This window comes from Ruditapes philippinarum, unplaced genomic scaffold (assembly GCF_026571515.1).
Source record: "Ruditapes philippinarum isolate M1 unplaced genomic scaffold, ASM2657151v2 ctg15118_1_1_1_1, whole genome shotgun sequence".
NCBI lineage: Eukaryota > Metazoa > Mollusca > Bivalvia > Venerida > Veneridae > Ruditapes > Ruditapes philippinarum.
In genome coordinates, this window is record NW_026854937.1 from 9,928 (window position 1) to 27,758 (window position 17,831).

Here is a 17,831-nt window from a genome sequence, read left to right on the forward strand (position 1 = left end):
GTCTAAATCTAAACCACCCGATTATTTTCTCTTAAAGATCCTGTAAAACATTTTTTTCATGGTTTTATTTCGTAAATATGATGCTCAAATTAAGATTTGTCAATATTGTAAGTTCCAATAAGCATTATCTATAAAGATATTACCAAATTTAAACTTTCATGTAAATAAAGGGAGGTAATAAGAAGTTTATTTTCTATAAATTCTAAGTCAAATTTTCCAATAAGAAATGAATGCATATAATTTATTGATTAATTTTAATGTGCACAAATATTTGTAGTACACATTTTACATATTCTTCGATGTTTGAAAATTGATTTATTTGCATAATTATATACATATATAACTTTTTTTGCAAGTGTGGTTTAAACAAACATACAGGATCTTAAATATTTAGGTTGAGAATATAAAGCTTGTTTATCTAAAGGTACGATATATTCTCTATTTCTTGTGAATTTATTGCAGTTGAATTTTCGAGAGAGGACAAATGTTTTATAATATATACATGTATATAGGCATTCATATGAAATTTATTTTGGAAAATCATTTGTTAAATAATTTGTGTATATACTACAGACAAGACATGCATACGATAAAACATTTTAAGTTCAAAATCAATGTTTATCTGCCTTTGACCTTTTACAATATGTCATTATGACAAAGATAATACATGCAATTTAAGTACAAACTAACACATTTATGCACTATAATAATACTTACGATCATTAGATACTTATATTTCAAGAGAAATTGTATGTACAGATAAATTGTAGTAACGAACTTTACCAGATTTAATATTGTTTTGCTATTCTTAGAAGACTTTTATTTATTATTTTTTGTGCACTTGGCAATGAGCATTTGTCAAGATTTTTTATCTTAGATCTCTGTCTATTTGATTACATAAAGCAACGTGATATTCATATTCAATTAAGTTTTATATATATCAACAAGAGCCACCGTATTTTTTACGCATTTATATATATATAATATATATATATATATATATATATATATATATACGCATTTATATACATGTATATGCACAATTGAGGTATACATACACACCAATAAATATATATGGTCACTTAATGCACAAATCAGTGAACATTCAGTAATTTAACATTCAAGGTCAAGCTCATTTAAGAGCCAAAGTCAATTTAAGTTTTATAAACATGAAGGTCTTGTCCTTAATAATGTTCTGTTATAATATGAATTCGATCCATTCAAGAATAGCAAATTTACAGCCAAAAAATGAACATTTCAATAATTTGACCTTCAAATTCAAGGTCATTAATACGTGAAGGTCAATATCTGTCTGGTTATTTTAAAGGGCTATCCTTGAATATTATTATGTTCAATTTTGAAGACAATCCATTCAAAAGTAACTAAGTTACAACCAATAATAGCCAAAAAAAAAAAAAATGAAAAATGGTAATTAAAAAAATATACAGATTTTTTTTTTTACTTTAATAATAACAAACTTCTTGTATCATAGTTTGGGGACCTTTCAGTTAAAAATGTGTCAGAGTTAAATCGTATACATATACATGCACAGTGCGTTAACTGGAGTGCAGGTATTAGTTACCCGCACTCCAGAGCATGCCCATTGATTGGCTCATTTTTGCTGGGGTTTACATATTGTGACGGAAGAGAAAGGGAAAGCGACAGAAATATCATATTCAGATGCTCGTTCATTGGTTCCTTTTTCCCGGGGTTTCATATTGTGACAGCAGGGAACGTGTTTTTATGTATGACTATGATACAAAAGAGAAAGAACACCAAAACACTCGGCAATCTGATTTATACTCGGGGGGCTACGCCCCCTCGTACAAATCAGATAGCCTCGTGTTTCGGTGCTCTTTCTATTACATAAAATATTGTTTAAGGCAAATAAAAAAGAATTTTACAAATTCAACAGGAAACAACACTTGCTACAATAAGTTTGGTCTACACGATCACGTCAGTTTTTTATGTTATGATAAGTGAATTATTCAGGGATAGCGCGAACGCAGTCCCCACATCAATAAATTGCGTACCCGAGTAACCCACATTTGGGGCTATCGCAGACGTCAGCCCAACCGAAGTGCAATGGAAAGGCCTCTTTCTGGGGAAACCGCCTTGCAGATCACGGTGTTCCTTGTACCAGGTAAGTATGAGATATACACATTTTCAAAAGACTTTATACGACCACACAAAATAAAACGTTACAGCTATTCGTTTATCATTTACATACACTTGAATTAAATCAAGTACATTAATTATACTGATTCTTTGCCTATTTTTATTATAATATTACTGAAATCTCTACAATTTCTTCTATTTAAGTTTTGATATAAATTCAGTACGTACAATTGTAATTTTACAATTTTCAAAGAAATAGAAGAATTTGCATCCAATTTATGCACTGTTAACATTTTCTTTTTATTCCATGTTTGTTCTAAAAATAGACTGACTACTAAGGCAAGTTATAATCAAGTCAAACCCTAGTTACCTTCAAAGGTCGTAGTACATGTATCGCCGGGCGGGGTTTACTTTTTCTAAAAGCAAACCAAGAAATGTTTGAACAAATCTTAACGTTTCCTTTTTATAAATTTAACCGGTCTGTCTTGTCAAATTAGTTTTGTCAAAGTATGAATCCTTTCGATATCCTATATTTTACATAATTTTATACGCATATATATAAGTAAAAAAAATGTCGAGCTAAAACCGTGAGAGCTAAATCGTATTTCTATTTTTCTCATATTGGTTCAAAAATTGCTTTCCAATTTTGGCAGTGCCAAAACTCGTTCTGCAAATCTTGTATAAATTACTCCCTTATATGAAAACAATTTTAACTAATTAGTATCATAAAACAATCTTATATCATTATGTCCTAAATAATCAAGTATAGAATTCATTATTTTTGCCCCCCCCCCCCCCCCCCCATGCACTGGTAATGTTGTTACATTGGTCTCTATATATTTATATACATTTATATGATGTATAGATAAGTCAATGCCTTTCTTGATTTCAAGTAAAAAACGAATTGTTAATCTTAGCTGTGTTTACTGTATAGCTTTTAGATTAGTTATTTCTTAAAGAGGAATTTTACATTTCCAATAATTCCTATATTTTATTTCTCTTTTTGTATCGATATCTGTGTCCTTGTAAGGCGCGTATGAAAAATACACAGTGTTTTTAAAAGTTAAAGTCTCGTTGTTTTATGTACATCTCTTACATATTTATGTATATTTCTTGTTTGTATTCAAAGTGTGTATTTAAACGAAAGTTCTGTTTCAACCAAATTTTCCTCAATCCATTCATCCACTTGCTCATTTTGTTCAAGGGTGAAGTGATTTTTCCAGTCACCTACTTCACCTGAAAAAAATGTTTGAATGACGATTTAACCATTTTTGAAATGTTTTCTGTCAGAATGAACAAAACTAACCAAAAATGATCTTGTGCTGCTTTCAACTCTTTCCGATGATAAACGTGAATCTCCAAGCCATCGTGCATTAAGCTTTTCTGGAAGCTCTCACTTAGTATACTTGATTTTACACCTACAGCAGACGGGAATATTTTAATTAAAGAATATTGCATGTTTAGGGTCAAGAAAAAAAAACACGAAAAAATCACAGTAATAAGCGACACAGCAATATAATTTTAAGAGTACTGTATTACCACTGGAAGAAATAGTACTTAAAATCAAGGTGGTAAATCACACTAAGTGAAATTATATATATGTACATAATTATGCAAAGAAAACAATTTTCAAACATCGAAGAATATGTAAAATATGTACTGCAAATATTTGTGCATATTATATGTAATCATTAAAATTTATGCATTCTTTTCTTATTGTATAATTTGACTTAAACTTTACAGAAAATAAAACTTTTATTACCTCCCTTTATTTACATGAAATGTTAAATTCGGGAATATTTTTATAAATAATGCTTTTTGGAACCTACAATTTTGATAAATCTTAATAAGAGCATCATATTTATGATTTAAAACTATAGAAAAATTGTGTTACAGGTTCTTTAACTTACATGTAACTTGGATACAATTGTATTTAAAGAAAACCAAAAAAAGAAAAAAAATGATTGTTTATTATCAAATTTTAATATATCAACTAATAAAATGATTTTATTATAAAAAAAAGCAACCAATGACGACCAAAAAGCATTATGAAAAAAATAAAGAAACAAATTTTGATGTAGTTTGTCTAAACAGCAATGATAGATACCTAATCTATACAAACATGGTCTTCCTGCTGTAATCATGAACTCCTCGGGCAACTTCACTTCTGCATCAGCTTTTTTCATGTTTTTAAATCTACATGCTTCAGCTATCTCTTTGATAACATCATCAGTTTGTCCCGTTCCAAGAAATGTGTCCATTTTCTTTATTTCCCGGACGGAATCCTATTAAAATCAGATTAGAAATATTATGTATAAGTTGTATTTAAGTAGCATGGATGCATTATAAAAGGAAAATTTACAGACATATTACTTTCAATCTGTTGATTTTTTATATAAATAAAGGAATCATTTATCAAAGGAAAATCGGTCTCCATGGTTTGATGGTAGCACAGTTTGAACTGAATCCAAGAAACGGAAATCCTTGCTTGTTACTACACGGTTTCGGTTAAGACTTTATTATGCGGTATTTTGTCATGGCGATTACAGGCAAAACAAAAAAACTGAATACTTACCTATTGAATATGTGTTTTATCTTTTTCATTTGTGACTGTAAAATGTTTTTGTTCTTCACACTGTGTAACACCAAATAGCATATTTAATTAAAGAACTAACTTAGTTCTATAATTGCAATTTATATGAATCTATCAAACCAGATTTCCTAGTAAATTTACAGAAATTTATTTTAATATACCTCCTTTAAGTCTTCATAGTATATGTTAAGTATTTGATCTGGATGTTTCTTTGAAAAATCTCTCCCATTCTTTTACGTATTTGAACCATGGGTAGAAAAAGTCTGAAATGAATAAAGACACATTATCTATAAGTTATGCTAGAGTTTTGTATAAATTGTCCTATATAATGTAAAATGTGCGAGTTAATAGCGGTATAATACAATATGAAATTTTTTGTATGTCAAATTTCTAATGATTAGTAAAACAAAATATATTTTCGTATTGAAAGAAAAAAAACAAACAACAATAAACGTTTTTTCTTTTTCTTTTTTTTTTTTTTGAACTTCTACTGAAAAGGGACAAAAAGATATAATAAGGCGATCATGGTCGAGTGGCTAAGGTCAATTCCTTCAAACAACTAGGCCCTCATCGCTGTGGGTTCGAATCAAGCTCACGACTTCGGATCTGTTTATGCTCGGAAACTTTTCGATTAATAAACGCAATGTCCGTGGTTGAACTCACGTGTCCGTTGTGCCTGAAATAATACACAAAGAGGTTCATGAGGCCTTCTTCCACTTATAAAGCTGGTAAATCATAATTATGATCTTTACAGTGTTACAGAAATCAAACCTACATGTGCCATAGTCACCAATCATCAAGGGAAGAAACTCTTGGAAACTTAATTGAAAGAGCTCACCAGCCATTATCTTCATGTGATAATAGCAAGATACAATAACATCTTTTGGGTTTCGCATAACATGAACTATTTTCACTCCTTTATTGAATACTCCCTTCGGTGTTAGTTTGCACGGGTAATGGCAGTTCAGGATCCTTGGTGATGTAATATTTCCGATAAGTTCTGGTGACTGAAAGTCCAATGTTGCTGATTGTTTTGTTTTCGTATCGTATGTCGATCTCCCATTTTTCAACATACCCAAAATTTCCCATACCCAGTGTGTTCCTAGAAGTATAAGAGTTTATCGCATAAACCGCGGTGCATGAGTGTGATAAATAGAGGATATTGAATGAGTGTAATTGCAATACTGAATTTATTGCACGAGTTGAATCAACGAGTGCAATAAATTCAGTAATGAACTTACACGAATCTAATATTCTATTTATCACATACCCAAAATAAAGACCGTTTAATGTGAAATAAGTCATTTTTCATTGACGCGCCTATAGTATAACGCGTCTTTACACTATGTTTGTATAACGCTAATGGCGTAACGTCAATATATATGCACGGCCGTGCAATACCATTTTTACGGAGTCGCAAAATCGGAACGGGTGTGTTGATAAAGCCATTTAATTAATAACAACGATATTACACTAGTGTAATGACGTCATATGCGCTATATATAAACATTGCGTTAAAGCGTGCAATTGTTAATAGCGTCACTCTATAGGCACGTCAATGGAAAATGACTCTTTTCTTATTTAAATTATGTGATAAATAAAATATCATTTTCGTGTAGATTCAATACTTAATTTATTAAACTCGTTGAATAAATCAATATTGTGCTCGCCAGAGGCTCGCATAATATGATTTTATTTAACACGTTCAATAAATTGAGTATTAGACCTAAACTCATTTAATATCCTCTGTATGATAACTACGGAAGCGTCCTGGTGCCAATTCATAATGTTCTATAAAAAAATAAACTCCTACGTAGTAGATAAAAAAGCCTAATTAGGAGTTTGTAACTCCTCCGTAGGACTTTTAAACTCCTACGTAGGACTTTATAACTCCTGCGTAGGACTTACAAAGTCCTACTTAGGACTTTATAACTCCTACGTAGGACTTTAAAACTCCTACATAGGAGATAAAAAAGCCTAATTAGGAGTTTATAACTCCTACGTAGGACTTTTAAACTCCTACGTAGGACTTTTTAACTCCTACATAGGACTTTTAAACTCCTACGTAGGACTTTTTAACTCCTCCGTAGGACTTTATAACTCCTACGTAGGAGATAAAAAAGCCTAATTATGAGTTTATAACTCCTACGTAGGACTTTATAACTCCTATGTAGGACTTTATGACTTTATAAAAAATGCAGATCTCAACATTCCGGACCGGTATATCGGCGAAGGAACAAGACACTTACCCCCCCCCCCCCCCCGTCAAATCTTAAATATAGAGGACATTTCACCTTTGGTTCATACAGAATTTATTTAAGTTTGATTGTGTAGGAAGCTATAAGCTTATAGACACACTTTTCGAATCCGTTCCTGGAACCAACCAGTACGTACTTCGCAATGAGTGTAAAGTTTCTTGCTCAAGGAAACAACGGCTTGCGCCTAACGGGGTTTGAACCCATGCGGCTAGCGATCATTAGGCTACTAGTCACACGGTCATGCCGCAACACTTCACCTTTTAATAAAGTGTCTCAGGTTTCTAGAGTGTACAGTGTCTTAGGGTGAGGTGTCTGTAAACATTGGCGATGTATCCCGAAAAATTGCTTTACAGCTATTCGAAAAAAACTTACTCGACATCAAGCATATATTAAAATTTTAGGCTTTAATGATTACGATTTCAATACGAACTAGCTGAACAAAACGAGCAATTTATCCATTTTCGGCCGTTTCAAATGATTAAATCCTTATAGGGGGGGGGGGGGGGGGCAGGATCCATGCTATTCGTTATCAGTTTCTCTACTTGTAATAGGGTTTGTAAGCGAACAGCATTGATCCTGATCAGGCTGGTCTGGATCCATGCTGGTCGCAAATGCACTATGTTGGTTTTGTCATGGCGCGGCTCATATAACTTATTTTCCTACATAATATGCTATCTTAAGTTATACTCTAGCATACATGTCCGTCGAATTCTGTGCTTTCAGTTCTTTGATATGTATTCTACGTAGGAGTTATAAAGTCCTACGTAGGAGTTTTAAAGTCCTACGTAGGAGTTACAAAGTCCTACGTAGGAGTTATAAAGTCCTAATTAGGCTTTTTTTATCTCCTACGTAGGAGTTATAAAGTCCTACGTAGGAGTTTAAAAGTCCTACGTAGGAGTTATAAACTCCTAATTAGGCTTTTTTTTATCTCCTACGTAGGAGTTATAAAGTCCTACGTAGGAGTTATAAAGTCCTACGTAGGACTAATAAATTCTACAAAGTCCTACGTAGGAGTTTACAAGTCCTACGTAGGAGTTACAAACTCCTAATTAGACTTTTTTATCTCCTACGTAGAAGTTATAAAGTCTTACGTATGACTTATTAAGTCCTACGTAGGATTTATAAAGTCCTACGTAGGAGTTTAAAAGTCCTACGCAGGAGTTACAAACTCCTAATTACGCCTTTTTTTATCTCTTACGTAGGACTTTAACGTAGGAGTTTTAAAGTCCTACGTAGGAGTTATAAACTCTTAATTAGGCTTTTTTTTATCTCCTACGTAAGACTTACAAAGTCCTACGTAGGAGTTTAAAAGTCCTACGTAGGAGTTACAAACTCCTAATTAGACTTTTTTATCTCCTACGTAGGAGTTATAAAGTCTTACGTATGACTTATAAAGTCCTACGTAGGATTTATAAAGTCCTACGTAGGAGTTTAAAAGTCCTACGTAGGAGTTATAAACTCCTAATTAAGCTTTTTTATCTCCTACGTAGGAGTTATAAAGTCCTACGTAGGAGTTATAAACTCCTAATTAGGCTTTTTTATCTCCTACGTAGGAGTTATAAAGTCCTACGTAGGAGTTTAAAAGTCCTACGAAGGAGTTACAAACTCCTAATTAGGCTTTTTTTATCTCCTACGTAGGAGTTTATTTTTTTATAGAACATTATGAATTGGCACCAGGACGCTTCCGTAGATAACTGTGTCATGCTATCATTTTGCAAAACTTAAACCACATTTACTGAATGAAGTTTTTAACATCCAGGTGTTTCCTTCCGAAAACTATAAATAAACCAAAAAAAATCCGTTCTTTATCTTGACCTAAATATTCCAGATAAACTCAAAACAGAAATCTTGAAGAACACATTCATTATAATAAATAAATGAATACATTTAACCTATTTACAAAACATTATTTTATCACAACAAGACCTTATATTTTGTAAAGCATAAAAAAGTTCATATTTTACTCACGCAAAAAAAGCCAAAAAAAATATTACCGCTTTTCGGAAAGGTCGCCAGGTAAACATCATTTTCCCGAATATCAAGATTAAGTATATTTTCAATTTGCGTTTTAAGGTCTTTGTCAGGCACTAAATTCAAAATCAACTCACTGAAATTAAGCAAGATAAAACTAGATTTGCCTGCAAAACAGTATAAGCATATCCAGTAACGCCGGAATGTGAAATAAACGCACGATTCGTGCAAAAGTAAAGCTGAATTGTGCAATAAATGGCGGAAACCTGGCAGGATTTCCAACATGGTTAGTAAACTGGTCAATACGACCTTTATTTAACCAAACTAAAAAAAGGAATAGCAGCATACGGCTGCGAAGACTTTATACTTTATACCTCATCAAGATTATTTCGAAATTGCTCACTGGTGTAAATGGTGGCTTGACCATCGTTTTGAGTGTTTTTTGGCAGCCGTATGCGGCTATTCCTTTTTTCTCAATTTTTTTAATAAAAAATATTATTGTAAGTTTACTTATCGCGTTGAAAATCCTGCCATGTATCCGTCATTTATTGCACAATTCTGCGTTACATTTTGCACGAAACGTGCGTTAGCTTCACATTCCGGCGTTACTAGACATACACAGTATAAAAATACAATATTGATTTATCTATTATGATATTTATTCCATATGTTCAATTTTGTTTGCAGGATTTACTCGATTCAACATTTGTGTTGACATTTACAACACAGATCTACAATTTACTTTATATTGCGTTAAAAACTTTAAAGCAAACTAAACATACATACAGATCAATCATTAATTAATGTGGTGGAAACCTCACAAATATTTTAATTGACCGTTTTGTTAAAAAAACTCATATGTAAGAAAAAGGTTATTTAAGCGATCATTGACTCATGATATATTATATAAATGAAATCACCCACTTACTCATAAAGTAATCCAGATTCATATATGTACTTATATGTCTTTCCGTCGGGCACTTCCACACTGATTTTTGACATATTTCCTGAATCAACGTGTCTTCACAGACACTATATATCTACTGTAAACTTCGCAATCTCGAACAACGGCCTTGGACTAAATATATCATGAGATAGTTGAATTTGTTGCATAAAATGCGCGTTCTTTAGCCACAAGTACACTTAGTACATAAAGTTTAACTAGTAGAAACATGATATCCTTTTATCATATACAATTTACATTTTACAAGGCCTAACAATGTTTACAAGAATTTGCCGTAAACGAAATTATTTTATATGATTTCTCAAAAACCTTATTTACTTTTTTCAAAGTGTTGGTGCTATGTTTATAATTTCCATCACATATTAAGACCTTTAAAAAATATATTCTTTTTTGTCATCTCGGGCAAATAGAGTTATATTTTAAAGTCCTATGCACTTTTTCTATTTACAGTTACATTCCTTTATTGATGCAGAGTGGAAATATTTCTTATGCTTGATGCTTTTCTACAAACCCTTATTCGTGGGTTTGTAAGAAGGTGAGCGCTGTTTTATGTCCAAACGTCGAAAAATGTCCAACCGACGATAAATGTCCAAAAATTGACGATAAATGTCTCAGTCGCCGATAAATGTCCTAAACTCCTTTAACGATAAATGTCCAAAAAATAACGAAAAATGTCGCAACAAATTATGTGCTCATAAATGTACAAATCGGTTAACGATAAATGTTCATATGTTTCATATGTTAATTGCACTTATTTCTATGATCAACAGTAATGCATCAGCCAGTTATAAAGGTTTCCATAGGGATTAAAAGTACCGATTTAAGTAGCGTTCTCACCAGCATCCCGGCAAAGCCCAGGACCACCCCAGACGATCCGGGATGAAAATATTGTTTCAGTCTCAATAACCCCGGTAGCACTACGGTGATACCCAATTTCCATACTTATAACAACCAGGATGAACTCCTGGCCATCCATGCAGAGTCCAGTTGAAACTACGGATAATGCAGATAGTAAGTGGACGACGGATGACCTAACACGATATTCAAACGCTGTTAAGTCTTCGATCAAAGAGATCATAAAAGCTGAGATCCATGCTAGCACAGCCCCGGATGATGTCGGCAGAGTCCCGGATGATCCCGGCAGAGCCCCAGTACGGTCAGATAGAGAGCCGACAATCACCGGTAGAGCCCCGGCAGAGCCCTTGATCATCCCGGACGTTGCCGACAGAGTTACGGACGTACCCCGGTCGTTCCTGTATCACCCGACCGACCACTGGGACTCTAGCGGGATGCTTGTGAGATTGTTAAAAAAGTTTAAAGATGTATTTGAAAATACTAGTAAGTTGATTGTTGGATACAGTCTCTCTCCCTTACTATCAAAGGCAAAAAAATAAGTTAAACCGAGGTGCATTGTACTGGTGCTTTACACCGGGCACTTAAAAGAACCAGGGTCGCCTCTGGAACTCTGTATCATTCACTATCCCCCGAAAAATAATATACTAACAATCTTAAGGGGACGTTGGTCATATGGGCAACCGGTACCAACGATAAAATAGTCAAATAAAATAAGTTATTATGCCCCCCTTAGTGGGGGTATATTGCTTTGCCCATGTCGGTCGGTCGGTCAGTCGGTCCGTAGACCATGCCATTTCCGCTCAATAACTAGACAATGCTTTGGCTGATGGTCCTCATATTTGGTGTGGATGTTGGCCATGACTAGTAGATGACCCCTATTGATTTTGGGGTCAGTAGGTCAAAGGTAAAGGTCACAGTGACCTCACTATGAAAAGCGTGTTTTTAGAAGATATTTTGTGTGTTACATTGTCTCATTGACAACTACAGGGTTTACTCAATTCATGGACCCATGGGTCATATTGGTTCTGCCCCATGGCAATTATATACAGTAAAAACCCGCTTTACGACCACCCCGTTTTCGAGACCAACCCGCTAATACGAACGATTTTTTAAAGACCCGAATTTTTTATTCTTTATTTTAATGGTCGCTAACCCCGATTTTGAGACCACCCCGTTATTCCGTAATGCGACCAGTAAATTCAGTCCCATTTCGTAAATTCTGTACGTTTGGAAACCCATAAATACGACCGCGGGCACTTTCTCACCTTGATATTGACATGCGTGTATATTGCTGAAATCTTTTTGACACGTGATGTAAACAACAGTTGTCCTAGTTTTACGACATATTACGACATCCAGTTTACGGCAGAGGTCAAGGTTACTTTGTATCAAACCCGGAAATGATCAATAATATTGCCGATAATTTCTTAATTTCACACCTTTAATGTCATAACTGGGGGATTAAAACAACAAAGTATTGAACAGAAAACTTTCAATAAGTTTTTTAGAGGTGTTGCTGCTATCATTATCTCTTTCGTTCCATAATTTTAAACAAAAACGATTAGGTTTTTGAAGTTGTTATCGGCGATGAAAACTGTGAAAATAATTAAAGGTTAATTGTTCGGTGTGCTTTGTAGTAAAATGGTGATTTAATAGAGTAAGTCGTGTCATTCTTTTAACAATAATGTAAAAATATGTTTGTGTTTAAAGACATTCATAATACGTTTTGTACCTCTAAAGAAGTTTAAAAATTTTATAATGTTAAAAAGTAAAAGAAAATAAATGAAAATAAAAAAATAATAGTGTATGCTTTATATCTTCTCATTTGAAATAGGTTAGCCCAGAATTAAACATGTGTACAGTACATGATATCCCTTAATATATTGCCTAGTTTTCTGTTTGGCCAAACTCATTAATGAGACCAACCCGCTATTAAGACCAGATTTGTAAAGTCCCGTCATTGGTCTCATTAGCGAGTTTTTACTGTACATGTATTCCATAACAAATTTACTATGCATTTTTTATACACATTTAAAAATCTAATGTTATAATATTAAATTGGCTGTGTTTAGGGGGGGGGGGCATACATGTTTTACAAACATATCTTGTTAACATCTGCATTGCGCCACTCTACACTTATAGCTATATTCAGTGTCGTCACTCGAACTCAACCTCCACTCAAACTCGGAAAAGGCTTCCTTAAGGACGAATTGAGGACGCCTTGGTCAAGGTGAACTCAAGTGTATAATTGGTATTCATATTTGAAAGTCTTCCTCGACTTACCCGAGGAAGGTTTGTGTAGCAAATCACCCGTAAAACCACTGTTATAGGTGATCTGTTCAATAAAATATACAATAATTACATAATTCATTATGTATATCAATTGAATTTCAAGATAAGTATTGATTTGAAAGTATCATAAATATGAGTTTGGTACAGACATCATTTGTACATGTACTTTTGAAAATGATTTGCAGAATAAAACGTTGACTTATGAGCAAGTGGTCTGTGTACAATAATAATTCATCTATATTTAAATTATATTCTTGCTTCTACCATCAATTTGCTGAAGTCTTTCGACAGAATTAATTTATTCTACGTTTTTCGAAAATGTATTAATCAGGTTTTGAGTTATTGTCACGACTAAAGCGCAGTTTGATTAATAGTGAACACTAATATAACTTATAATAATATAATCCTCCGGGATATGGCAATTGTCAGTTTTTGGCCATAGCATTTCAGTTAAACAATATTGGTGTTTTTAGATCTGAAGCAACATTGCGCAATGACCTTATAAGTTTCTTGAGGAGGAGCTCCTTTTGGCATGAATCAATTACAGAATCCCCGACATCTATTCCGTATGGGACAAAATGCGGAATATGGTGATCACATTACATTACAAGCAATTTCAAATATCTATAATGCACAAATTTTAGTAGTTTCAACTTTAAACAGCAGGACTACACTAATAAGTCCAAATGGTCTCCCCGACGGCGAGGTAAATGAAAATTTACCTATGATCGTTCTAGGTCACTATCCCGAAGGTGAAGGGGAACATTATGTAGCACTAAGCTATGACAAGGAAATAGTTTGAAATATAATTTACGAATCAGAGCAGATATATTTTGTTGAAACTAAGAGTGATCATGATAGCAACAATGACACAGATAACTTACCAAGTGATATCGATACTGCCAATGATAATTTGGATAACAATGACACGGAGAACTTACCAAGTGATATCGATACTGCAAATGGCAATTTGGATAACAATGACACGGAGAACTTACCAATTGATATCGATACTGCAAATGACAATTTGGATAACAATGACACGGAGAACTTACCAAGTGATATCGATACTGCCAATGATAATTTAGATAACAATGACACGGAGAACTTACCAAGTGATATCGATACTGCAAATGACAATTTGGATAACAATGACACGGAGAACTTACCAATTGATATCGATACTGCAAATGACAATTTGGATAACAATGACACAGATAACTTACCAAGTGATATCGATACTGCCAATGATAATTTGGATAACAATGACACGGAGAACTTACCAAGTGATATCGATACTGCAAATGACAATTTGGATAACAATGACACGGAGAACTTATCAAGTGATATCGATACTGCAAATGACAATAATTTGGATAACAATGACACCGGAGAACTTACCAAGTGATATCGATACTGCCAATAATAGTGTTAGCGTTACTGCCAATGACTTGACTAACGATGTTATTTCTCTGCGCTCACTTGTCGAAAATATGCAACGTCGACGAAGACCGATTGCACCGAGTTCGTTCATATTTACAAATCTACCACTACTTATACAAGTTAAGATAGTGCGATACTGTTTAAAAACGAAAATCCGGCAATGAGATACGTCTTAAGCAGATGTCATCTTAGTAGTGTTGTGCAGTTATGTGACATTTACCTACCTAGAATTTACATTTCACCTGATATAATGCAGGATGTGCCGAATGTTGTAAGCGTGAGACGACTTTTGCTGAATTTTGGTCGGTTCAGTGGCATAATATTAGAAATCCGCAATATTATAAGAGAATCTAGATGGGCCGATGCTTGGTTGCACCTTCGGTTATGTACTGATGCCCTTTGTTGGTACGAGATTGCAGATATATGGTACAGAAGACCGTAAGAAATGGCATCAGTACATTACCGAAGTTGCAACCAAGACATAACCAAGTGTAAACCAGTTAATATATGTGTAACTAGAAATGTGTCCATAGGACACGGGTGCCCCCACCGCGCCGCTGTTCTGTCAATCATTTTACTAAGTCAAGGGAAATAACTCTACAAATATTTGATAAATCCACAAGCGAAACCCCAGGTGCAAATCTAAAATATGCTGAGCAACCTGCCAATAAGGTTTAATGACTATGTCAAATCCAAGTTGAAAATTGCAAAAATTTTCTAAGTGAAGGGCAATAACTCTAAAAATACTAAATAAATCCAGACGAAAATACCTGGTGCACAACTGCACATGCTGATCAATATTTCTGTAAAGTTACATGACTCTAGGTCAAATACTTTTTGAGTTACGTGCGACACATGTTGAAAATTGCCAAATTTTACTAAGTCAAGGGCAATAACTCTGAAAATACTAAAAATATCCACATGAAAATACCCAGGTGCACAACTACATATGCTGATCAACATTCCTGTAAAGTTTCATGACTCTAGGTAAAATTCTTTTCGAGTTACGTGCGACACAAGTTGAAAATTGCAAAATTTTACTAAGTCAAGGGCAATTACTCTGAAAATACTAAAAATATCCACACGAAAATACCCAGGTGCACAACTACACATGCTGATCAACATTCCTGTAAAGTTTCATGACTCTAGGTCAAATATTTTTTTAGTTACATGCGACACAAGGCTGAAAATTGCAAAATTTTACTAAGTCAAGGGCAATAACTCTGAAAATACTTAATATATCCAGACGAAAATACCCAGGTGCACAACTACACATGCTGATCAACATTCCTGTAAAGTTTCATGACTCTAGGTCAAAAACTTTTTGAGTTACATGCGACACAAGTTGAAAATTGCAAAATTTTACTAAGTCAAGGGCAATAACTCTGAAAATACTAAAAATATCCAGATGAAAATACCCAGGTGCACAACTACACATGCTGATCAACATTCCTGTAAAGTTTCATGACTCTAGGTCAAATACTTTTTGAGTTACATGCGACACAAAAGTGAACGGACGGACGGACGGACGGAAGGACGGACGGAAGGACGGACGGACAGACGGACGGACGGACAAGGGTAAATCTAAATGCCCGCCACTAACGTGGGGGTACAAAAACAGTTTAAAGATGAAAATATTCATTGACAAATTGTGATTATTTCAAAATAACGTTTGTCGAATTGAGAAGAAATGTTAAAAGTTTTTGTCAACAGATTAAAATAAATATATCACAGTATTCGAATAGTAACATTATAATTGCTATATGATGGTGTCATTTAAACATTTATATTATTATACCTCAATATATCCTTCAATGTAAAACTCCCTTAGGGCTACAATGTGTTCTGATCGAATATCACCCTCCTAGAATATATTCCCCGGGGAATATTTCTTTTATCACCCTGGGGTACATAACTCTTACATAACTCTGTATTCATAGCGATAATGCCTTAGTAACCAGTTAACATAATGCAAAGATAAACATACTAATACAATTTAAATAGTTAATAAAAAAATCTTTTTTTAGCAATGAATCTCACGTGGAAAGCGAAAAGTTCGTGCGAAACCGTTACAAGCTTGTACATGTTCACGTGTATAAAAATTACTACATATGAAAATTTTATAGATAGATGATTAAAAATAATTGTAATTTTGCATCCATTAATAATAATTATAATAATTTGATTTTTTTGTTGTTATTTATTTTCTAATGAAGAAATAACGATATGTCTGTCTGTCTGTTTGTCTTGTTTTTATCAACACATTTTTGTGTTTACAGAAAAAAATCGCTGTAATTTTGAAGTGTTGATCTGTATTTTCTCTTATGAATGTTTTGGAACCTAAGGTTTTTTTCGGTATAATAAAATAAATAACATATGGCTGTCGGATATTGCCAACCCTTGAACTGGCATATTACCCTCGGCTGCGCCTCGGGGTAATATACAACTTCGCGGGTTGACAATATCCTCTATCACCCCGACAGCAATAATATATGTTATTTTATATATTATTATACCTCAATATATCCTTCAATGTAAAACTCCCATAGGCCTACAATGTGTTCTGATCGAATATCACCCTCCTAGAATATATTTCCCGGGGAATATTTCTTATATCACCCTGGGGTACATAACTCTTACATAACTCTGTATTGATAAAAACGATAATGCTTTAGTAACCAGTTAGCATAATGCATGTGTTATTTATATAATATTGTTAAGTTAATATTTGACATATAAGTAATTTTTAAATGTACATGTTTGTATCCAACCAGCACAGCAAGAAAACATACTATTACGTCAAGTGTCTATTACGGTGGCACAGATGTGACACATGGGTGTCTTTATTTATCTTGTTCACACGAGATATTATCTTGTTCCCACAAGATATTATCTTGTTCCCACGAGATATTATCTTGTTCCAACGAAATAATTATCTTGCTCCCACGAGATAATATCTTGTTCCCACGAAATAATAATCTTGTTCCCACGACATAATTATAACCAATCAGAAGCTGTAAAATGGTAATATAGCAGTTACTTCCCCTTATTAAGTTGAACATTTTCTTGATTATATATGCATTATATTCATGTATAACCATGTAGGTTGATCTTGAAAGTGCCACACTGTAGGGACATACAAAACCTTAACTACCAATTACTGGTGTTTAATAGCGAATACCCTAATCTGGTGACGCATTTGTGTGCAAACTGATCTGGGTCGACACTGGAGGGATACATGTAAGTAGCCTTTCAAAACTCTGTATTTATAAGGCGGTGGTCCCGCAGTGGCGTTCAGTCCGTCACGCGCGAATGAGTAATAATCAAATACAAATGT

At 33.8% G+C, this 17,831-nt stretch overlaps 1 protein-coding gene and 1 non-coding gene across 2 annotated transcripts; both read right to left on the reverse strand.

Annotated features, from left to right (window-relative positions):
• Window positions 1–1,989: 1,989 nt before the first annotated feature.
• Window positions 1,990–2,151, reverse strand: LOC132741534 (U1 spliceosomal RNA). Its single transcript, XR_009627287.1, has one exon. It is a non-coding gene; the product is annotated as a U1 spliceosomal RNA (small nuclear RNA).
• Window positions 2,152–4,262: 2,111 nt separating this feature from the next.
• Window positions 4,263–10,003, reverse strand: LOC132741532 (sulfotransferase 1 family member D1-like). The gene is made up of 5 exons (XM_060729724.1): window positions 9,869–10,003; window positions 8,964–9,076; window positions 5,487–5,813; window positions 4,873–4,974; window positions 4,263–4,403 (listed from the first exon to the last, which is right to left on the reverse strand). Exons 1-4 carry the CDS (start codon window positions 9,940–9,942, stop codon window positions 4,898–4,900), a joined length of 591 nt encoding a protein of 196 aa, XP_060585707.1. The 5' UTR covers window positions 9,943–10,003; the 3' UTR covers window positions 4,263–4,403; window positions 4,873–4,897.
• Between the last annotated feature and the right edge of the window lie 7,828 nt (window positions 10,004–17,831).